Here is a 25,170-nt window from a genome sequence, read left to right on the forward strand (position 1 = left end):
GGTAGATCAGATTCTTTCCAAAATGAAGGGAATTAAAGAAGAAAAATACAAGGCAAGACAACACACAGTGTGTCAATCTACTCAAGGTGTGCGGGGCAACTGGCAGAATTAGAGCACAGTTGCCAAGAGGCCAACCCATCTGAGCTGCTGACCCATTGTCACACTTGGGCCCAGAGTCCGTTGGGAGTAAGGGATAGAATCTACAAAGGACCCGGGACAGTAAGAATAGTGACGGGGCGGGGGGAGGGGGAGTGTTAAATCTTATTTCTGTATGTTAAACGGAAACATCTTTCAATTGGGCCTCTCAGTTTAGGAGGTTATTTTTAAAATGTTTATTTCATTAATAGCGTACTTAGTTTTGAATTTTTGATTGAATCTTTTTAATATTTTATTCTCTCTTGTGGAATAGCCAAGAAATTTAGTCTCTTAGATGACATGTGAAATATTTAAATCCAGTTTTGTTTTATCATTGTACATACAGTTTTCTTGTAATACTATTTTAAAAACCACGGAGCTTTTCCATTTTGGGGGGACATGAGCTTAGTTTTATTTTGTCTGTGTGTTTGGCTTGTAGTGTTTTGAATGCATGTATAGGTTGTACCCCAGATAAGTTTTGTCTCTGAGGAGTCTGTTAAACTCTGATTTAAAATTCGCATCCAGGGGCGCCTGGGTGGCTGAGTCGTTAAGCGTCTGCCTTCGGCTAAGGGCCTGATCCCGGCGTTCTGGGATCAAGCCCGGCATCAGGTTCCTCCACTGGGAGCCTGCTTCTTCCTCTCCCACTCCCCCTGCTTGTGCTCCCTCTCTCGCTGGCTGTCTCTCGCTGTCAAATAAATAAATAAAACCTTTAAAAATAAAATACGCATCTATACATACCTATGTGTATGTATTTTTAGTTATTTTCAAGTTGTGAATTATGATGCAACCTAATCAAAATAAGCTTTGGCCATTGGCCTAATAGAACTGTTATTTTTTGTTACTTTCCCAGGTTTAAACTAGCACAGTTTCTTATTCAAAGTGCCCTTGCTTCTCTCCCGTCAGGGCTTCAAGTGAGTGCCTTATAAAGCCTGACCTCACTGGAGCAGATTATAATGTAGCACGGATTGCTAAATTTAGAGACAAGCCAAGCTGCTGCTCTAAATAGTAACAGCTAAGTGATAGAGACTTTTGGTGAACAGAATATCTTCAGTTAGTCTTTCAGTACCAGTAGGTGAGTTTCTGATTGTGTCTGTTTTAATTTTTGCAGTGGTGTACGTCAAAATCTTTGTATGCTTCTTTGTTTTACATGTCGTTATGTTGTTTTCTACCTGCGGTATACGGAGGGTGTGAAAAATAAGGTCACAAAACAAGACCGTGAAGAAACAAACTTTTGCGTTTAGAACTGAAGAAAGTATAAATGGAGCTAAAGATTTTTAAAATAGAGTAATTCGCTCATAGGTAGGTTGTGTTTCGTGGTAATTCCTCATTAGCAGAAAAACAGCAACAAAATGCTACGGTAGAGTTAAAGAATTCTGTGTTTTTATTCTGGGCTGTAAAATAGAACTTTACGAGAAGGCTCACACTTTTAAACGGTTTTTATTGATCCCCAGATAGAGACCTCTTTAGCAAAGAGTAACTTTGCAGCATGTTCACCTGCGTTAGAAAAGCTTCAGGCTACTTGGAGTTTGTTTTCGGTTTTATACCTCAGTACGTGACCTAAACCCTTTAACAGGTATTTTTTTTTCTTTGCTGGCACAGGAAACTATTTTATATAATATTTGTAGTGTTTGGGGAGGTGTAGAAACAAGAAACACACAAACACATTCATTATGAGTACCCCCAATGAAATGTTTGCTAATCCAGAGTGAATCGGTTGAAAATGCCAACAAGGAAATTTCTGAATGAGTTTCATAGTGGATGTAAATAATGCATTAGAAGCTCTATTTCCAACTTCCATCAAATAAAATGAGATTTCATTAAGTTTATTGCATTTGCAACTATTTCAGTGTGTAGCTGCTGCCCCCCCCCACACACACACACACAGAGCAATCACTTTCCCCGCCCTTTGTTCTGGATCTGTACTGCTATTGTATTGTAAATGTTTGTGGATTTTATCTCCTCTAGGCCCTGTGCTCTTTGAGGGCATGGAATCTGGCTTAGTCACCTTTATAGCTCAAAATATGATACATTAAGTTCACTTTATAGGATTCATAAAAATTCTCTCTACTTAAACCATAAGAGAAAATCCTTTTTGTGTTTGTTACTTTTCTTTTTAATCCATTCCGCTTTTTAAATCATGACGAAAGTTTTTAAGTGATAAACAGATTACTGTCCATATGAAAATAGATTTTCTTCTTTCCTGGTTTGGAAAGTTTTGGTATATGAATAGGATCATTTTTACACTTTTTAAGGATCTTTTTAAACTTTGAGACATAATTAAATAGTTTACTTGAATACACATTTTCTTGATTGTTTGATGGTGGCTTAATTAATGTCTAGAAAAATCTAGACATTCTCAAATCACAACTTAAAAAGAATTTTGAAAGATAACTAAATAATTTGCTTGACATTTTCTTAATTGTGTGGTCTTCATAATTTTGGCAATCTGGATATATTTTCATATTATAATATTAATGCCACAAGGTTATTCTTAATTTTTAAGAGGTCTTACAGGGCGGATTTTTACTTTTTTTGAAGATAATTTAATCTTTCTTAAATTTTCTTTGCAGAGAAAAGCAAATATTATATATATTCTCTTTTTAACCAGAAAATTACACTTCACTCTTTAATTCATCTTGCTTTTTTCCATTAACAGTACGCCTTGAACATCTTTCCATATCTGTGCAACAGCTTATTTGACAATTATTTACTAAATGCTAGCTCTTTCCTTAGTATTGTTTTAGATGCTAAAGATACTGCTTTGAGTAAAACCTGCAAAGTCCCTACTCAATGTGGGGGTTACATTCTAATGGGGGAAATGGACCATAGGCAAACAAGTCATAGTGAAATGGCAGGTGCTTCTAAGGACTGAGAAGAGAAATAAAGCTAGGGAAGGAGAGAGAGAGTGACAAGGGTCACCATTTGTGGGGGGTGACCAGGGAACGCTTCTCTGAAAAGGAGGCACTCGAGTAAGGGCAGAGAGTGAGCTACGTGAATGGCTGGGGAAAGATCCTTCCCAGAGGAGAGGCAGCCTTTTCCGGCACATTGGAAGAAGAGAGCAGTGTGGCTGGAGCACAGTGAATGATGGGGAGGGACGCAGATGGCTGAAACATGATCAGAGAGGGAGCCAGGGCAAGAAATGTAGCACTGCGTTTAGATCTCATTCTTCTGTAAAGCTTCATAACTCTCCATGTGATGGCTTCTTACAACATATTTAACGAGACTACTGCTTATGGGCACTTAACTTTGCAAGTTTTTATTCAACAATGCTGCGACTAAATCCTTTTATACACACGTATGCACATCAGTGCACGCAAGCATAAATATGCATATTCGTGTGGGTAAAATGGCAAAGCGAATTTCTAGTAAAAGAATATGTGGACTACGGGTTATGCACGTGTAAATATTTATATTCACCAAATGCTTCCCAAAGAACTGCATGGAGTTTATTCCCTACGCCAAAGTTTATGTCTGTGGTCGTTTTCCCTATGTCTCTTGTCAACACTAGATATTAAATTTTAAAAGTTTTTCTAGTTCAACAGTTACAGTTATGCCTTGCTTTTAAAAGTATATTCAGTATAGGTGAGGTGGAACGCATACTTACTAGCCATACACTTTTATTTGAACTGCTTATTTGAAATATATTTATTTTCTTTGTTTTCAGAAATTTTATGAATAAGCATCAGAAGCCAGTGCTAACAGGCCAGCGGTTCAAAACTCGGAAAAGGGGTAAGGTGGTGCTGTGTGTTTGCATGTGTTTGGGGGTTTGGAGAGTGGGTAAAGTTCTAACCAAGTTAGATTGCAGAAGGATTAGAGTTAGTCTTGTTTCCACTGAACCTCCCTCATTCGATTCTTTTGAGCTCTGGATGCAGAATCTGAAGTTCTGCATTCAAGCCTTTGAACAGCAAGTTATTTACGTGTTTGACTTTGAACAAGTCATTTAACTTGTCTGAACTTTGTGTCTTTATCTACTAAAGGAGGATGATTCTATCTGGTCAGGTTTCCTCACTCTCCTGTGAGGCTATGAAGACAATAGATAAACTCTACTGTTTCTGACATCGGCATTTGTATTTGAGTTTTGCTTTCTTTGTTGTTTTTTTTAAGGAAATGTTGAGAGCAAAGATGGTAAAACTTAGGAGAAAAGTAAATTAGGGAAGGAGATATTGATGAGTTTTTACACTTGAAAATTTAAGAAGTCAAATTAAATTAAATTTACTGCCTAAATATCTTTAAAGCTTGGGATATTTTCAAGTGTCTTTTACTGTGGAAAGGTAGTGATAGACCCTGTTTGATGACTGGTAACATTTCTGTTTTTGCGAGTGACTTCTTTTTATGCTATGTTCATGTTACCATCCTTTCTGCGTAAAGAATAGTTGTAAATTTTCAATCAGTTTTGCATAATTATATAGAAGGCCTTTCGGACTTCCAAAAAAAAAAAAAAAAAACAGTTGAGCCGTAACTTGAAAAGGAAAATTTTTTAAAAGGAAACATGATATGAAATATGTTGACTAACACTCGGGACAAAAACTGAAACATATTTAAGGAAATATCATGTAGAAAGATGAATGACGATTGGATATCTCCGCGTATGGCTCCCTGCTGATTGCGAAGCTTGGTGGCAGGTAATGGTCACCAAGTGCTAAATTGTTGAACTGATAGCCCATAGTATACAGCTTTGGCATTTCCAAAGTTGAGGTAGCCCTGGCAGCTCATGCTCTCTTGCATAAGTACTGTGTCTGCCTAAGTAGCGAGTCTAGCCTTGCAGAAGGAAAGGAAGTCTGAATGCAATCAGCCGTTGAAAGTAGAAGAGTTCATGAGGGTCACTAGATAGCAGCGGAGGCTGAATTTAACTGTAAATGTTGCCTGCTGGGAATTCACATACCTACTAAAAAATGAAAAAAAAATTGAAAGTAAGCAAAAGCTTATTTTGTACAGTATTTTTGTCTTGTGCTTTCCCTCCTTTTTCCTCACCTAATTTAATTTTCATCCCTGGCTCATCCCTGCAAACTAAGACACATGGCCTGAGCCATCTCCGTCTGCTTGGTCCTCATCTTGGTCTTACAACTTGTGTCCCCACTATATTTCCCCCATTGAAATCCAGATGTTGATATCAATACAAGGCATTACAGTCCATGCGCCTTCGTTATCTCATGGTTTAAAAGCAGTCATGGGGAAAAAAATGATGTGGATGATTTTAAAAGGACTTCATCTGTAAGGAACAATATAGTTCAGAAAGCTAATTATAGTTACGGTATTGTTGAGCCTGGTAATGTGATAATATCTAATATATGCCCAACTGTGAGGTGCAGAAAGGTTCGCCTTCCCCTGCCCACTGGGGGAACGTGTTAATCTCAGACCTGGATCTCCAACTCGAACAGTTTTATTCGTGTGACGCTGATTCACGGTAACTGAGCTTAAAAGCCAGGAGAGGGCCCAAGGATTGCACAACAGCCGACTTGACTCAACAAGTAAACTGGCCCTTAGAGTCAGTCTTCAGTTCTGAACTGGAAAGGTTTTCTCTAATTCTGAGCTGGTTTGTCTCTGATTCAGTCAGTGGGCAAGATTGTGCCTGCATCTTCCTGCTGCTGGAACACTCAGAGAGAGCTACCAGGAATATATATTATCTGTCAGTTGATCGGGATTTATATAACTCAGGTCTGCTGGGGATTTCAGCAGCGCTTGAGCTGTTTTGTGCCAAACTGCTGGCTGGGGGAAAAAAATGGAGTCAACCTCATTTTCTACACTTCATACTAGTGAATTGCCTCCTGATGATTTATCGTGCTTTGGCTTTTCTTTTGCTATTATGATAGAGCTGACTTCAGATAAATGGTTGGCAGTTTTGTAGAGCTGAGGCAAAAAATCTAGTGAGGCTATTTCAAGGTCATTTTCATAGGCTGTCTTCTGAGGATCTGTCTTCGGTTTGAAACTGTTTGCTAGCAAAGCTAATAATGCTCTTCCATGCCAAGTTAGTTAAAAAAAATGTATTTTCTATTGCTTAACATCAAAACTAAACATTATGATAGGACACATCATTTAGAATCTATTCAGACTCTTTTCCTTTATGAAATATACACATCTTGTTTATAATATTTTCTTCAAAGAAATTATGTTTTCTAATGTGGCTTGTGGGAATTTGAAACAATGGAAATTTCTCCCCTGAGCCATTGCTATGCTTAGCTAAATGAAATATTTAATAACTGAACTTGCCTCCCTATAAATTTTGTAGAGAAATTGGATTAAAATTAGAAAAAATAGGAGAGAAAAATGACCAACGACAGGCATCCAGAGTGCCCACATACCCTGGGTTTTCCCTGAGACTTTTCATCTGCCCTGGTGTCTTTAAATCACTCTTAGATTTATAATAAGTGTTAGCAACTAATCTAGTAAACTGTCGAATTTTGAAATATGTATGTCTGCAAATATATATACGTAAATATATGTATATAGTTAGAAAACCCATGATTGTTCTTATTCATTTACTATACTTAAGTGACATTCAAAAAAGGAAGCAGGTTGTGTTATTTATCCCTTAATTAACAGTAAGAAAAATATTATATCAACCGGTTACCGTGGTTCCCAGAGAAAGCAGTGAGTTTAGATAACTTACAGGCATATTTGAGCATCAGAAATAAGCCTGTTTCTCTATGTCAGTGTAAGGGCCAGCATGACTAACTCCGTAGTGTCACACTTGTGATTCACCAACACAGTATAAATTTGAGACCCTAATTATATACTTCCCGCCTCAAGGGAGGTTAGACCTGCCAAATGGAAACTCAAGCAAGTAATGGCATATTTTCATTAGGATTTTGTTAGTATTTTTGCTAGACTGTCCTCAAGTGAAATGCAAAGTACATATAATGTTGTTTCAGATAAAAAAGAATTTTGGGGTAAAATATTGTCATGTTTCCCCAGATTTTCATCAGTGTTCTTGTCATTTTCTTGTTGAGGAATTTTCTATTCCTCTGGATGGATGTTTTATCTTAGCAGATGGGAGCTGCTTTTCAGCCTGCAAAAGAATGATTAATCCTAGCATGCCATCACCACTTCTTAAGCTTCCCGAGCTACAGGCGATCATCTTGACCTAATGCATTATCGCTCACTGTTCAAGTGTCTCTGGCCAGGATGCTGTCTTCCTCCTCTTACTTGCCTCTTCCTTGGCAAATCTCTTGGGAAAACAGAACTGAAGTGAAGGGCTTTATACAAACACAAGTTTTTAGTTGTCTTTCGGATTCAAAACAAAGTCCTCTGCATGAATTCTTAGCATGGTCTACATTTTTCCCTATTTACTAACTTTCATTTTGCAATGCCTCGAATTTATAATTTTCAGATCAGCAAAGTCTGTTCTACCACCCGAGTCCACATTCAAGTACGTTGTAGTGCCGTTGCGGGAATGGCCTCAGTTGGGTTTGAAAGCTGGTTACGAGACAATAAACAACTTGTGGTGTTTTCGCTTCTCATGTTCTCATATAACAGGAAAGTAAACTTCTTCTGCCAAGGGGTTAGGAGAATTACCTTTTGGCTGGACCCTGAGAGGGGGATGAAGTGTCCTTTGCTTGCCAGTGAGTTCCTCCCAGCAATCACAGTCCCCCCCCCCCCCAGCTTCTAGTCATCTGTTCCTCTGGAGTTCCCATTCTCTTCCTCCCCCTCCATAAAACAAGACCTCAATTATATTCCCCCCCTCCCCCGCAGTCAACATTTGCATGTTCTTGGCTGCATAATGTTTTGCTAATGGCATCAAAAGGACTTTTATCTCTTGTTCGTGAAAAATAGTGTTCAAGTTACGTCTGTCTTTATGGCATCTTACGCTGTGTGACTCTGACTGGTACTGGGAATGCCATTCTTCTCTGGTTCTCATGCTGTGGTGTTAACCCCTTACTACTCACCCCTCCTACTAGACCAGTATAAGGAGTCAGTCTGTACAAACCAGACAGGTGCTATCTGGTTTTCAAGTAGTTTTTTAATGTATGCGAGTCACACAGTTTAAGTAGTCCAACCATCCTGCAGGACATGTTATAGCAACAGCAAGTAGGCTCCCCAGAGGAGTGCCTTCCGCTCTTTATACGCTTCTTTTAATTTTACGTTCACGTAACCAAGTAACATTCTTACATGGTTATATCCTGAGTTTTCTGGGGGAGGTATTATATCTGCACTTGATACTCTGGAAGATGAGGATTTAGCTGTCTTCACTGCCCTACCTGCCTGCAGACCTCTTCTCAACTCTTTTTACTGTAGCCCAGTTTAGCTGGACCAGTGTGGAGGGTTTCTCTTACTGTGACTTGTGTATGCTCTTCACAGGTCCACTGTTACTGGATTACTCTTCTTTTTCTGAACATCATTTGGTCTTTGAAGTTAATGTTTCATAATTTAAATCTCATAATTTACCCTTTTTTGTTGCTGTTGTTGTCAGTGCCTTAACACTACTCAATACCAACCTTTCCCTTCGTCATATAAATCTTTAAATACAAAAACTTGAGGAATTCTTATCATATATCATATTAGGCTGTCACAGTGACAAACCCTCCGTGGCTGCTCGCCCTCAAGGCCAGTAGTACAGCTGACACCGTGAGATGTTTGCAGTATCTTTTCACCGCTGTCTGGGAGAGGCCTGTTGCCTGTTTCCTATTTTTTCTCTTTTTCCTGGGATCTCATGACTTAATAAGATCATGAGATCATGAGTTATTCTCTCATATTGGTGGAGTGTCTGCTTCAGTGGCTTTTTAGAAAAGAGTGTATGAGAAACATTTTTGAGGCCTCGGATGTCTCAAAATACGTTCATTAAGCATTTACGCTTGGTTAACAGTTTGAACCCCGTTCTTAGAGTTTGGAAACCATTTTTCCTCATAATTTTGAAGAAATTTCTTCTGGTTTCTGGTATTTCTGTTGAGCAATTTAATGTCATTCTGGGGATGCCTGGGTGGCTCAGCCGGTTAAGCCAGCTGCCTTTGGCTCAGGTCATGATCCCGGGGTCCTGGGATGGAGCCCCAATCAGGATCCTTGCTCAGTGGGGAGTCCGTTTCTCCCCCTCCCTCTGCTACTTCCCCTGCTTGTGCTCTCTCTCTCTCTGTCAAAAAAATAAGTAAATAAAAATCTTTAACGTCATTCTGTTTTTTGATAGTTTATACGTGATTTGGGTTTTTGTCCCTGAAACTGCCAACAGCTGCTTTGTTCCCAGCATTGAGATTACACGATAACGGCGGTGTCTTATCATGGGTCCACTTTGAATCCTTGTGTGCAGACAGCTCTTTACGGAGAAACCCATGCCTTTCAACTCTGTAAAACTCTTCAAATTTTTAAATCATTTCTTTCCTTTAAAAAAAAAATTCTCAGGGCGCCCAGCTGGCTCCGTCTGTGGAGCATGCAACTCTCAATCTCGGCTTTGTGAGTTCGAGCCCTGCACTGGGTGTAGAGATGACTTTAAAAAAAAAAAAAATTAAAAAAAAATTCTCATTTAAATTATGTGGACATTTGACTAGTGTGCCCTTTTTCGTATTTTTTTGCTCCTATTTTCTAGGTCATTTTTTCTTGACTTTTTTTCTAGTTTCGAAGAGATATTCTCAGCTTTCTTTTTCAGTTCTTCCATTGAGTTTTTGACTTTTTCTATCCTACTTTCCATTTCCAAGAACTCTTTTATACATGAAATGTTTCTTCTTTTTTTTTTTAACATTTTATTCTTCTTTTCTTCTTCCTCTTCCTTCTCCTCCTCCTTTCTTAGAGTTGCAGTGTCCACTTATCTCTCTAAAGGTATTTATGATGGGCTTTTTGTGAAGTTTCTGATTCACCCTTGGCCCCTCCCTTTCCACATCCAAATTCATTCTCTGGAAGGGGAGATGAAAGTGAAGTCCTGTGAATTGAATCCTACCTTTACCTTTAATTTAGTCTTTTTTCCCTGCCTCTTCTGACCTCGGGTTTGTCATCTTCACTTCTTTTCAACAGTATGTGATCCCTTGCTTTGTTAAGGATCTGGCTCCAGGGGCTCCCAGCTGGTTCCGTTGGTGGAGCCTGGGACTCTTGATCTCAGGGTCATGAATTCCAGCCCCACATTGGGCGTAGAGAATACTAAAAAAAAAAAAAAAAAAAAAAAAAAAGATCTGACTCCAAACTGACCTTCCACAAAAAGTCTCTCTGGAGTCTGCTGAGGGTAGGAAACTCCATATATCCATATCCCTAAATCCTCTGAAGTCCTTTCAGGGGTTCTACACATTCAAAACTATTTTCATTATAATACCCAGATTTTATTTGCCTCTTTTACACGTTCACTCATGGTTTATGGTGGTTTCCCAGAGGCTACATGACGTATGATACCATAACAGATTGCGCACAGTGGATATGGGAATCCATCTGTCTGCTATTAAGCCAGGCATTAAAGAGATTAAACAAAGCCTGTCTTCACACTAATTTTTTTTAATTTGATAAATATTTTTAAATTTTCTGTTTTAATTTCTATAAAGTAAATATCCATAGATACAACCTCCTTACAGAAAAAGGCTCTTTGGAATCCTCAGTACTTTTTAAGGGTGGCAGGGGGTCATGAGACCAAAAAGATTGAGAACATCTGCTCTGAAGCTATAAATATACATCTATAGTTCATGGTATATATTAAATATTTAAGTGCCCTGGAATAACTTATCTTGTAAAAAGAACTAAGTGTTGATATACATGTGGAGAAAAGGAAATCTTCATGAAATGTTGATGGGAATGTAGAGTAGAATAGGCACTATGGAAAACAGGATGAAAGTTCCTCAAAAAATTTAAAGGGGCATCTGGTAGCTGAGTCGGTTAAGTGGCCAACTCTTGATTTCAGCTCAGGTCATGGTCTCAGGGTCCTGGGATCCAGCCCCGCATTGAACTTCACGTTCAGTGGGGAGTCTGCTAGAGGATTTTCTCTTCCTCTCCTTCCCCTCTCCCCCCACACACATATTCTCTCTCTCTGTCTCATAAATAAATAGATCTTTTTTTAAAAATTTAAAATAAAACTACCATATGATCTAGTAATTCCACTACTGGGTGTTTATCTGAAGAAAATGAATGAGAACAGTAATTCGAAAAGATACAGGCATCCCCACATTCATTGCAACATTATTTACAATAACCAAGGTGTGGAACAACCTAAGTATCCGTCCATGGATGAACGGATAAAGAAAATGTGATATATACATATATACAATAGAATATTATCAAGCAATAAAGAGAAAGAAATCTAATCTTTGGGACAACATGGATAGACCTTGAGGGCATTATGATAAATAAGTCAGACAGAGAAAGACAAATACCATATGATCTTACTTATGTGTGTAATCTTTCAAAACAAAACAAAACAATACCCCAAAACTCAACTGGTGGTTGCCAGAGGCAGGGAGTGAGAGGCAGGCAGAATGGGTGAAGGTAGTCAAAAGAAACAAACTTCTAGTAATGAAATAAAGAAGTTCCAGAGATGTGATGTACAGCATGGTGGCTGTAGTTAATAATACTGTGTGGTATAATAGAAAGTTGCTGGGAGGCTAGATCTTAAAAGTTCTCATCACAAGAAAAAAGAATTCTATGTATGGTGGTAGATGTTAACTAGACTTACTGCAGTAATCATTTTGTAAAATATACAAACATTGAATCATTATGCTGCACATCTGAAACTAATATGTCAATTACATAATTGATATATTGATCATTGAAACTAATATTTGTCAATTATAAGAATAGTAATAACAAATAATAAAAAGAGATGTCCCTCTTTATTTCCTCCCTCCTAATCTTTATTTTGTTGATTTGTATACTCTCCTTTATTCTTAGGCAGTTCTCCCTGAGTCATTTTCTTTAACCTAAATGAAACAAAATTTTAAGTTTTGATTGTTATACTTCATTTTTTTCTCAGATGGTTAGGGTCAATAGATTACATTGGCCTATCCTGTGGATGACAGAAATGATCAGTTACCAATTTTATTATGTATTAGATAGAGTTAACGTATTTTTGTGGCCCCTTTAAATAGAAAATAAATTGTTTGATTGAATAAATGTTTAAACAAGGGGTTTTAGAACATGTAAATCTAGTAGAAAAACTTAGTTGTTTTCCAACTTTTAAATAATCACAATGTCAGGTAAAGAATGATGAACAAAGGAAATGTATAGTTGCATTGGGACAAGGTTATGTAAATAAAAGGAATAATTTTGTAACTTATTTATTTTAGATGAAAAAGAGAAATTCGAACCCACAGTCTTCAGGGATACACTTGTCCAGGGGCTTAATGAAGCTGGTGACGACCTTGAAGCTGTAGCCAAGTTTCTGGATTCCACAGGCTCAAGATTAGATTATCGTCGCTATGCAGACACACTCTTCGATATCCTGGTGGCTGGCAGTATGCTTGGTAAGCCCTGCGTTATAGATTCTTCTTGTAGTACTTTAAATTCCATTGAAATATTTTCTTAGGAGATAAGATCTTTATAAATTTATGAGAGTTGATAAAAAATACAAATGGGAATCTCTACAATCTTCCCCTAGTTTACAATTTGGGATGGTAGTAGTGTGGCTATAGAAACAGTTATTGGTTAGGAAAGGCATTGAAATAATTGATTTTTGTTGATGTCACAACACGGCCACTTTGCTTGATAGCTAAAGGCCAGCTTCTCATGTGTTCCTAATTCTTAAATGTTTCTGGAGCAGACATAGGAGTAAGAATTCCTGTAATAGGGAATAACTTTGTGTATGTCCGCTAGTTCCTTCAGTATATAACCCCCAAATGCCATAGCACCTTTTCTTTTGAAGCCCACCCTTTTTTCATGCAGTGAAATGTAACTGTGTCAACAAATTTAAAAGTAATTCTCTGTTTTTCATTAAATGCTGTTTAATCCGTAAATAATAAAATGTCAGAAATACAGTTCAAATCTGGTTTTTAAAAAATGTGCAGTTGTGAGTATATAGCTAAAAAGTAAGGATAGAAGTTTTAAAATTATTAAAAATAGGTTAAAAGCAAAATAAAAATTATAGAGCAGAGGCATCAAGGAAGAAAGCTTTAGAATTCTGTTTCAGTGACATGGTATGTTGATCTAAATGTTGATTAGATGTCGTAATGACCCATTGTTCCCCTCATAGTTATTCTTAGAACTTAGTTTTTATAATTAGTTCCTGTGGTAACTGTAAATCAGGAGAAGTGGTCAAATCCCCCAGGCCAGTGATTTTCAACTGCCTAGGGGACATTTGCAAGTGTGTAGAAATGTTTGGGTTGCTATAAAGACTTGGTAGTGGAGAAAGGTATGCCACCTACTTTGCTATGCAAGGGATATTCTGTCTAATGAAAAACCGCCCTGTCCAGTGGCATATCAGCGCCTTTAATTGAGAAACACTGTTTGAGCCACCCTACGTTAGGACAAGGTACATACTTTCATCCATTTTGAGGTAGAGCCACACCTAAATTTCTCCCTCTGAGAATACTCTTCCGTTTGGGTAACTGGCTCCACTTACTACCAGACCCCCTTTTGATCTGGACTGCTGGTTTTCACTACGTACCATATTAGTTTTGTTGCTGTTATTATTTGTAAAGATCTCACATTATCACTGCTGATAATTCAAGTCCAAGTATAAGAGCTGTATGTAGTGTGTTCACATCCCATTACCCAAAGATAACTTGTTAATATTTGATTAATTCCCTTCTAGACATCTCTTTACCTATATCTGCTAATTTGTGAGAATGGGATGATATTACACAAGTCTGATACTCTGAATGGCTATTTTGTATTTGTTCAACAATTGTTGTCTTTCCTGCCTGTGGGTGTTACCTTTTGTGATTCCAAAAAGAACCAAAATCATACTGATTTTGAAGGATATTTAACTTGTTCCTAGTTTTCTTTATTATAAATATTATCAGTATCTGTATACACATAGCTTTGTACTTTAAACTGATTATATCTTTATATAGTTAGCAATGGATTAATGAAGAATAGAGATATCTATATCAATCTTTGTCTACCTATCAGAGGGAGACGACCAGCCCTCAAAAGGAATATTCTAATTAACATTTTATCAAAAATCATGTGTTCCTACATGTTTACCTACACCTTTAGCAATAATATTAGGTACTCTCAAGCCTTGTCAGTTTTTTAAAATTTTGCCAATTACGTAAGTGATGTTTTCATTCAAAAACTTTCTTTTTTTTTTTAAGATTTTATTTATTTATTTGACAGAGAGACAGCCAGCAAGAGAGGGAACACAAGCAAGGGGAGTGGGAGAGAAGAAGCAGGCTCCCAGCGGAGGAGCCTGATGTGGGGCTCGATCCCAGAACGCTGGGATCACGCCCTGGGCTGAAGGCAGACGCTTAACGACTGAGCCACCCAGGTGCCCCTCATTCAAAACTTTAAATCGGTAGTGAAGTCAAACATTTTCTGATGGGATGATTGGCTTTTTGTATTTCATTAATTATGATATACTTTACTGATGTACTGGTAAATTCTACACAAGAATAGTCTTCAGCGAGTTTCAGTTCTTGCCAAAGTCACACATGACTTTAATAGTCAATCCTATAGACCTTTTTCGGTTCTTAGTGAACTGGCAGCACTGCTGACCCTTCTGTCATTCTTGAAGTGTTTTACTTTCTTCTCTTACACGAGACCATTTTGACTTGTATTTCTCTGGATGCCTTTCCTATGGCTCTTGGGTTTCTATACTTACTGCCCCCACGTGTGTACTAAATTATCTGTACACTTGGCATTGATAATCTCACATCTTCATTAACCATCTGTATAATGATGATCAGCAAATTTGTATCTGCAGCCCAGGTTTTGCTCCTTCACTCTACATCCATATATCCGAAAAGGTTGGGCAAAGTGTATGGTAAGACTTAGGAGCACAGCGGGTACAACCCCCAGATAATCTACCAAGGCCAGACCTATGATGTAATGAAGAAAGCCAGCCAGGCACATTCTTTTTACATAAACGCTTTGTTTACTTAGTGAGTATGGGAATTGTCTTCATACCCACAAAAAATTTTTTTTACCTTCTTCCATTGTTCTTAAAACGATAGTCATCTTGGTTTTTCAGTTGTATTCTTTGGAGAGTAGATACAAGAAATATTTTTTCTTTTACTTATATTTTGAGGAAAACAGCAGGCTCACCAAAATTTTAGGAAGAGCAATTAATACTTGATTCCGGTATAAGGAAAAAAAAAATTAATGCAAGCTGTAGCAATTTTATTAATGTGTAACAAATGTTTTGTAAAAGAATTAAGTTTTTAAAACTTACCTCCTAAGAGAAAACACTATAGTTTCAAAATCAGACTTTTCAGTTATGTAACTTCTGTCAGATAGGAGTCATTAGCCCAGAGTTTTTAGAAGATTATCATCTTAATAAAATTTTGTTCCAGGTGGTTGTATTCATTACAGAGGGCTAATTAAATCTTATGCATAAATTAATTGCATGAAAATAGGTTCCTGAAGGAGCTGACTTTTCTAAAAAGTAATTTGCTTATAAAACAGTATGCTGGAGTCTGAACAGGGTTGACTAGGTATAGCACTTTCATCCAAAGATCTGACATCACAATTTAAATCAAGGCAGTTACATAAATGCATAAAAGAAGTGGCTGGTACAGTATATATTCTTCAAATATTTGTTGCACGTATGAAAGGTATTAGTCTAACTTGGTTTGTTCAAACCCCCTACCCTAATTACAATGAAATAGAATCAGAAACAAAAATACCTAGTGTTGATTCTGTTCTTCTAATCAACCAGTGTTTGTAATGGCCATCATTGAAACTTACAGGAGGGCCCTTTGAATGTGCAAATTTGTGTCATAGAAAAACAGACACTCTTCTGTTCTAGTCCATTTTTCCATGATATTATGTAGGCCAAGGGGAAAAAAGATGAGAGAGAATAAAACACACTCTTTCCTAGTCAATGCAGCTGCCAGGTCATCAAATACAAATAGCAAGGAGTCAAATGTAGACTGTTCAACCCTGCGTGGATAACTGTGTTAGTGGAGGAGGGAATAGTTTCAAAACCTAGTCAAGTAGTAACTACCAAGGTCTGCTACAAGAGCCAAGTCTGGCCAACCTCAGTGTTGGTGAACTGGAGTGCCACAAAATATCATTAAGCCTGAGAAAGTGAACCATGTCCTAATGTCAGACACATCAGGAACTACATTGAGAATAATCCCAGACTTAACAGTGAAAGGATCTTACAGCAATAGGATCCTGGTAGAACATTAATCACACACTATGGTGGTACTGTAAAATGGATCAACCAATTTGCCTTATATTAGAAACATACACAAATATGTAAGAACACGTGTATCTACACATGCTCCCCATCCTGTGAATTTTTATGTGGTTCTAGATTTTTACATCTACTTTTACTGTTCTCCTTGATGTACAGGAATTGATCTGCTCTGCAAATGCTCCTCTCATTTCAGTATTGTCTTAATCGTTGCCTTTCTCTTTTCAGCCCCTGGAGGAACACGCATAGATGATGGTGACAAGACCAAGATGACCAACCACTGTGTGTTTTCAGCAAATGAAGATCATGAAACCATCCGAAATTATGCTCAGGTAGAGCCCCTCATTGAGAGATTGTTGTGTAGGAAGGGAAACCTCTGAACAGGATTTAGGGAAACACTGGGTTCAGAAATTCTACAAGCCACTTTTTTAATAGGAATGTTAGATAGCTCTTAAACATATGAAGAGATACTCAGCTGCATTCACAATAAGGCAGTGGGCACTAAAACTTTGCAAAAAGTAGACTTTGTTTTACTTCTCACCTATACAGAACACAGAATCAGCGGCTCACAGATGTGCTCATGGGAGTCTAAATTGGTGCAACCTTCAGGGAGAGCAATTTGGTACTATCTTTGAAAACTAAAACTACACATTCCCTTTGACCCAGCAGTTCCACTTCTAGGACCTCATCCTGCAGATACATTTGCATGCGTGTAGAACGACATAGACAGTGGGAGTTATCAGTGTCGCTTGTAATAGCATCACGGGGTGGAAGCAGCATAGAAGTCTATCGGTAGAGTACTCATTCAAGTTTTCTAATTCATATGAGTTGATTATCATGGGGCTATTAAAAAGAAAGAGACTAGAAGGTATTTGTAATATGTAAAATCTGTAAAGGACTCACATTCAGATTAAATAAAGAATTCCAAGTCAGTAAGAAAAGGACAAACAGCCTATTAGGAAGTGTAGAGGCATTTCGGAGGAGAGGAAATGCATATCCTTTTGCATTCATTAGATTGGTTAAAAAAAAAAAGAAGTCTTTAGGCCCTAGTGAAAGTCAGGAAGTTGTGGGACTGTAGAATGGAACAGCCTAGCAAACGTGCCCTTGTAAAGCTGAGCATACATGCATCTGACTAGCCGGTTCAGGGTTGGCGTACTCCTGTTCTTTCACTGGCTCTTGAGTCAGTTGTTATTCTCAGCCAGACTAGGAGTGCGAGTCCCAGGACTCGAGTGACTCTGTAAACTGCAAATCAAGTTTGTGGATTTTTTTTTTAACGTGTTTTTATTATATTATGTTAGTCACCATACAGTACATCCCTGGTTTTTGATGTAAAGTTTGATGATTCGTTAGTTGCGTATAACACCCAGTGCACCACGCAATACATGCCCTCCTTACTACCCATCACCAGTCTATCCCATTCCCCCACCCCCTCCCCTCTGAAGCCCTCAGTTTGTTTCTCAGAGTCCACAGTCTGTCATGCTTCATTCCCCCTTCTGATTACCCCCCCCTTTCTTTATCCCTTTCTTCCCCTACTGATCTTCCTAGTTCTTATGTTCCATAGATGAGAGAAATCATATGATAATTGTCTTTCTCTGCTTGACTTATTTCACTTAGCATTATCTCCTCCAGTGCCGTCCATGTTGCAGCAAACGTTGAGAATTCGTTCTTTCTGATAGCTGAGTAATATTCCATTGTATATATGGACCACAGCTTCTTAATCCAGTCATCTGTTGAAGGGCGTCTCGGTTCCTTCCACGATTTAGCTATTGTGGACAATGCTGCTATGAACATTGGGGTGCATATGGCCCTTCTCTTCACTACGTCTGTATCTTTGGGGTAAATACCCAGTAGTGCAATGGCTGGGTCATAGGGTAGCTCAATTTTTAACTTTTTAAGGGACCTCCACACTGTTTTCCAGAGTGGCTGCACCAACCTGCATTCCCACCAACAATGTAGGAGGGATCCCCTTTCTCCACATCCTCTCCAGCAATTGCTGTTTCCTGTCTTGTTAATTTTTGCCATTCTAACTGGCGTAAGATGGTATCTCAAGGTGGTTTTGATTTGAATTTCCCTGATGGCTAATGATTTTGAACATTTTTTCATGTGTCTGTTAGCCATTTGTATGTCATCATTGGAAAAGTGTCTGTTCATATCTTCTGCCCATTTTATGATTTGTTTATTTGTTTCTCACGTATTGAGTTTGAGAAGTTCTTTGTAGATCTTGGATACCAGTCTTTTATCTGTAGTGTCATTTGCAAATATATTCTCCCATTCCGTGGGCTGCCTCTTAGTTTTTTTGACTGTTTCCTTGGTTGTGGATTTTAATACCATTTATTCTTGTTCCTTATTGCATTCTGGTTGCCGGCCTGGGTCATTATTCTTTCCTCCTGGGGCAACAGTGTCATTTTTACTCTTGGACTCCATCTTGATCATTTTAGGGGATAAGCATACTAAAAGTTTGAGATGAGAGCTTATGTGGATATAAGAGAAAGGAATTAGATTCAGAAATCATTTTCAGTTATAAAAATAATCAACATTTATAAAATCTCTATTTAAATAAGAAGATTGTATCGGTCTGTTCAGGCTAGAATTTTATTATTTCCAGTTTGGAAGGCCAGGGAAGCAATTTGGTTCCTGGTACAGCCTCTCTTCTGGCTCTTAGAAGGCCGTCAGTCCTGTCAGATTAGGGCCCCCCTTGTGGCCTCATTTAACCACCTATTAAAGTCTCTACTTGCAAATACAGTCACATTGGAGATTAGGGGTTCAACATATGAATTTAGTAGGAACACAAACATTCAGTCCATAGCAAACATCACTCCACTTAAAAAAACAGCCCAGAATTCCACCAACAGAGTTGCAAGCCCTGCTTGAATGTTCTAACTAGATTGTGAGGGGGCCAGTAATCTTTTATTACTGTTAAGTTATATCAATTATTGCTTGTCTGCCAAAAAACATGTTTGTGTTAGCCTAAGAGTAGAATATCCCTAAAGTCTGCTCTCCTCTCCATCATATCCATGGTCTTTGCAATGATATCTGCAACCCCCTTCATTTCAGTTGTTTTCAATCTCTGCATCTCACAGTTTTAACATTATTGTATTTTCATCAGCTATTTTTGGTTTCTTACCTGTTATACTCTTGACTGAATTTCTTTTATTCTACATGGATGTATTCATCCTTTTTTTATTTTCCTTCTGAGTCATAATAATTCCTTTGAAAGGCTTTCAGTTCTTGTATCACAGAACGCACATATATAACTACAATTTTTTTTTATTATTACTAGAGGTCCGTGTTGTGGTTCTGGTGAATTTGTACACCTATTGTCTTTTAAAATTGTTTACATAATATTGAATGGTTCTCTTTTATGTTTAGGTCTTCAATAAACTCATCAGAAGATATAAGTATTTGGAAAAAGCATTTGAGGATGAAATGAAAAAGGTAAAAATTCACATGTAATGCCTTATCTGTTTCATGTAATGAAATGGAAGGGGACAAAAATTTTATATACACAACGATAGTGCAGAAGTACCATGGACATAGTAAGTTTTTAATAAGCGTTTGTTGAATGAATGAGTGTGACAGATCATTAGCTAATAGCTATAGGAAAAAATACATGATTAGCCTGTTCATTCATGTTCATTCATGTTTGATGTAAGACAGCACGCTTTGTTCCATAGGAATAGTTTTATAGCTTCTGATCCCTGACCTTGCAGGGCTTAAATTAAAACTAGAGATTACAAACATGCAAGAGAAATGATTATATCAAGCAAAGAGTCAAGGTATGGTGATTTAATCAATTAAAGCATGTGAAAGAATATATGGACAATAGCTAATACCCAGCAAAATTCTTTAATTTCCAAAAATACAGTTTAGCAAAGGGGATAAAAGCATTTCTTGGGAGATAATACATGAGTGTCAATCTCAGTGGTGTTTCTCATCTGTAAAATAGCTGCAATAAGATGACATACCTCATGGTTTTGTAGAAATAAATGAGATAACATATAAGGTGGTTAATAGAGTTAAGTGGTCTCTAGTAAGTAGGGAAAGAAATAGTAGCACCTCATTAAAGCAGCCTTCCTTTCAGTAATTGTAGCTTCCCTCTTCCAGTTTCTAACTCTTGTGTGTTTATATATAGCACTCACGACATTAACTCGTTACAGATTTGCATGTTGTTTTATCATTGTTTCCAATTTTAGGTGTCTGCCTAAATTATAAACCAAGGGAATAAAAGAATCATTACATCTACTTTGCCACTTACTTGCTTGCTTCCCTCTATTCAATGTGAATTCAAACCAAGAAAAGGAGAGGGAGGGGGATCCACACATAGTGGAAGATTTCAACAGTAAAATCTTTCAACAATGAAGGGTAGCCACTTGAATTGACGAGGGAGAATGTCCACGATAAATTGGAGAAGGTGCAGAGCAGCAGTTTGGTAGTTTAACCTTGGGCAAATTACTTAATTTCTGTGTGCCTTAGTTTACTTTTCGGTGAAATGAGGATCAAGGCTTTTGTGGGTATTAACACACAGAAAGTATTCAGAAAAATAGCTGGTACCCTTGACAAGATTTCGCTGTTATGAATGTATAATTCAGTTAAAAACAATACATGTTTATAAATATAGTTGTAATATGTAGACCTATGTAAGTGCATTTAAAAATCTGGAAGGACACCCATCAAGCAGCTAATAATGTTAATTCTAAGGAAGCAGAATTAGATCACATTTTCATATTATTCTGTAGTGGTAGATTTTATTCTTGCTATTGTGTATTAAAACTTTTTTAGGGGCGCCTGGGTGGCACAGCGGTTAAGCGTCTGCCTTCGGCTCAGGGCGTGATCCCGGCGTTATGGGATCGAGCCCCACATCAGGCTCCTCTGCTATGAGCCTGCTTCTTCCTCTCCCACTCCCCCTGCTTGTGTTCCCTCTCTCGCTGGCTGTCTCTATCTCTGTCGAATAAATAAATAAAATCTTTAAAAAAAAAAAAAAAAAAACTTTTTTAAATAGGAAAAAAGTTAAAAAAGTTAAAACTTTTTTAAATAGGAAAAAAGTTAAATGGGAAAAAAATGTGATCCATTACATTGCTAGGTACCTACAAAATAACAAGCACTTGATTGAATAAAGGAATGGAAATAATGGGGGGAAATTATATAAAGCATTTAAATAAGCATTTTACCACTTTCGTCTAATAATACCATTCATGTTTTTACTGCTCTTAGTTGATTTGCACCTTGAAAACTTCCTTAGCTATTATATTCATGTGATGAATATGCTTTCAAGAACTATTTATTTTTTTTACAGTATATCCATTTTTTTAGGGAATGTTCTGGAATACATGCAGCATCTGGTTTTAACATTGACTAATATAATTGATCAATGTGAATATTAATTTAAAAAAATCTAACTTTTGGGGCGCCTGGGTGGCACAGCAGTTAAGCGTCTGCCAGGATAGTAAATTAATATTGCCCTATGCACTGTGCAGAGTTAATGGCATTTTGTTGGTGCAAAGTAACGAAAAAGTCAGCAAGGCCCCAAGAGTGATAGTGAGTCCTGGGGATCTTGGTAACCTGCCCAAGGACTATGAAACAGAGAAGATAGTCGTGGAATAGAGTCAAAGCACTAGGTGGGGGAGTCTTAGGAAAGAGGAAGGCATTGCATATGACTGAAGACTCAGAATTAAAAATGGGAAGTGGGGTATAATTCCCTTTGCTTTGGTTTTCCTTTAGCCATTCTGGGGTTGCTACTTTTTCAGTTACCCCTTCAAAACTGCTCTTTCCCACTCACATCAGAGGCCTTTTCTCCATTAAGAACTTGGGTCAGATCCTCCATTACCTCATCGCCAGGGCTGGTAAAGCTGCATGATCCAAGAAATACCGAGTTTGAGTCTTGTTATTTTTACAGGAGCATCAAGAACTTAGAAAACCCCTTTCTCACTCAACAGTCTTGTTTTAAAGAATATTACATGCTCTGAATTCAGAAAAATACATGCTGGGGCGCCTGGGTGGCACAGCGGTTAAGCGTCTGCCTTCGGCTCACGGCGTGATCCCGGCGTTATGGGATCGAGCCCCACATCAAGCTCTTCCGCTATGAGCCTACTTCTTCCTCTCCCACTCCCCCTGCTTGTGTTCCCTCTCTCGCTGGCTGTCTCGATCTCTGTCAAATAAATAAATAAAATCTTTAAAAAAAAAAAAAAGAAAAGAAAAATACATGCTGATGTCAAAGCTCATTGACTTTTTCTTGTTTTTTGTTCATTGTGCTGTAACAAACCCAAAGAAATTGGGTAGATGTAATGGGGAGACAAAAATTTCTTGGCACCCCAAAAAAATGAAAAATGTGAAGGACAATAATATATTTCAGTAAATGTTACGCTTGTTATGTAAAACTTACCCTTTGTCCTGTACAAAGTCAAATGTAAATTTTTTATGTAACCTATTCACACTGTTCTCCACGTATCTCCTTTTGTTCCCGTGGATGTTATCTGTAGCTATGTGTAGGTAAACTTGGAAGAAAGGAACCATGCCTGAGAAAGTCCCTTTCCTTAGCATCCAGTTTCGAAGTGAAAAACATATGTGTTTCTAATGAATAATAGCTATGCTCTGCATATGACCAACTAGTTCTTCGCCATGTAGCCATGCATGTATATTGTTTGTTGTTTTCCTACTTTAGTCCTTTGCTTTATAGACATGGTTTCTTTTGTTTGACCCACAGCTTCTCCTCTTCCTTAAAGCCTTTTCCGAAACAGAGCAGACAAAGTTGGCAATGCTGTCGGGGATCCTGCTGGGCAATGGCACCCTTCCCGCCAGCATCCTCACCAGTCTGTTCACCGACAGCTTAGTCAAAGAAGGTAATTACTCTCATGTTTTCTTACCTGGCAGCTGTAAAAAGTAAAGCCACACATGGTTAGAAAAACACCAGCAACCTTTTCTTACTGTGTCTGCTACCCACCCATCCTCCGTGTAAAAGAATTTGTGTTTCTCTTTAAACAATAAAAATTGTACATGTTTATTGCAGGGAATTGGAAGAAAGAATATGCACACTTGTACAAAGACAAAAAATAATAAACTGAAATTTGGGGTGTAGGACTTAATGCCTCGGTCAAATACCCTGAAGTTGATGTAGTCTAAGCTATTTCTCTCAATTTAGTTGCTACTGGCATATCTTGCTGAGAAAATGTTTCATTGTGCTTTGTGGAACATTTAACCTTTTTGCCCTCAGACACAAAATGCCACCATGTAGCACCCACCTCTATTTAGTATAACGAAAAAAGGCCCCTTCATGTTCTCAAATGCCCCCCCCCGCCCCCCGCCAATGTTATTTCCCTGGTTAGGACTATTCTTCTGAACCGTTACTTCTCAAAATTTTGTGCTCAGATATTCATTTTGATCACATTTTAAGATATTCATTATCTCAGTTTTAGAAAGAAAGTCCAGATGGTTGCATCAAAGTCTTGCTTTAATTTTAAGGCATTAAGAGTTTGAGAGGCGTGTATACAATCACTTGGTTATAGAATACAACAAGAGTGGGCTCTTGGAGGAGGATAATGATATTCGAGTTATAATACAACACAAAACAAAGAGTTATTTTTTTTTCTTAAAAATAAAAGAGCTTTTGTGAAAACATCTGTTTCTTCTTAGAACTTAGTTTTTCTCCTACAAATGTCGAAGTCCCAGCCTTGTTCATGCCTCCAGTGAAATGGATTATAGTTTTCTTGTAGCTGAAAAAAGAATAGTGAATTGAGAGTCAAGCAATGTTATTTAGAGATTTTCTATAGTTTTTGACTTAACATAGCTTAGATTTATGACAGTTCAGATTGTGTGATTGTTATTACTGTGTTGTTAATATTATGACATTGTTAAGTGTTTTCCTGAAGAGGAATTGGTGATACTTCATGTCTTATTTATGTGGTGAGCCATTTTACACTGAGATAAAACAAGGTAAAATGTAAATGGTAAATGTTACTTCTATTAGATTATCCTAACCTTCATAACAGAAAATAATTGTCTTTCTGTATTAAAATCCTATGTGATATCTACAAGTTCTTTGCAATGTATCAGAAATTATTAGATAGATGGACAGTGATCAAGCATAAAATATTAACAGGTATAAATTTAGATAGTGGGTATATGAGCGTTACAGTTTAATTTATTCAATTTTTCTGTATATTTGAAATTTTTTATATTGAAATTTGAGGAAAGGGGAAGAAGAAAAATAAATTTCCTACGAAAGTGACATAGTGTTTGTGTCATATTGCTTTTTCTTATACTCCACCATCTTTAGAAACTAGAGGCTTAAACTTTTGCTTCCTAAATGGGAGCATATTGATAAATTACACTTTTTTCCCCAACCCCACACCCAACAAATAGCTAAGGAGGATAGGATTATCCCACTTGGGGTAAATCTTGAGTGCAGAGAAATTTCCCAGATTTTCCAACAAGAATGACTGTCAACGCAAAGTGATAGGTTTAAGCCAAGATTTGGAGTCCTAATTTAAAACATTACTTTATTTCTAGTGAAATACAGATTATACCACATTTTAATTTTTATTTTGATTTAATGACATAAGTATATACTAAATTTTACACTGACTAGGTGAACTAAGTTTTAAAAATTCATGTCAACAAATACAAAATTCTCCAGCTTATAGCACCTGTTTTTTTGTCCTAGGGTTTTTTTTTTTCTTTTTTGACTAGTTCCTCTGCTTATTCAAATGAAGAAAATTGGACAAAGTTGGTGTTTGTATAAATGATATGTCAGTTGGATGCTTTTACTTGCAACTAATTTGAAGACAAGACTCAAATTGCTGTATAAGAACATGTGTTGGCATCCAAGAGCATTTATTTCTTATGTAACA

The 25,170-nt window shown here is 37.4% G+C and overlaps 1 protein-coding gene across 3 annotated transcripts in view; it reads left to right on the forward strand.

Annotated features, from left to right (window-relative positions):
* The window catches only part of BZW2 (basic leucine zipper and W2 domains 2), a 62,697-nt gene that overhangs the window by 19,588 nt on the left and 17,939 nt on the right, over positions 1-25,170 (forward strand). For 2 of the 3 annotated variants that reach the window (XM_057304544.1, XM_026506948.4), the window contains exons 2-6: positions 3,800-3,864; positions 12,315-12,491; positions 16,556-16,659; positions 19,697-19,762; positions 23,028-23,163. In XM_057304544.1, coding sequence (XP_057160527.1) covers positions 3,807-3,864; positions 12,315-12,491; positions 16,556-16,659; positions 19,697-19,762; positions 23,028-23,163 — 541 coding nt within the window. In that variant the 5' untranslated portion in view covers positions 3,800-3,806. Of the gene's footprint in view, positions 1-1,113; positions 1,208-3,799; positions 3,865-12,314; positions 12,492-16,555; positions 16,660-19,696; positions 19,763-23,027; positions 23,164-25,170 lie in introns of those variants that run through there. The other variant, XM_057304545.1, reaches the window with a different exon arrangement.

Source organism: Ursus arctos, unplaced genomic scaffold, assembly GCF_023065955.2.
Source record: "Ursus arctos isolate Adak ecotype North America unplaced genomic scaffold, UrsArc2.0 scaffold_3, whole genome shotgun sequence".
Classification (NCBI taxonomy): Eukaryota; Metazoa; Chordata; class Mammalia; order Carnivora; family Ursidae; genus Ursus; species Ursus arctos.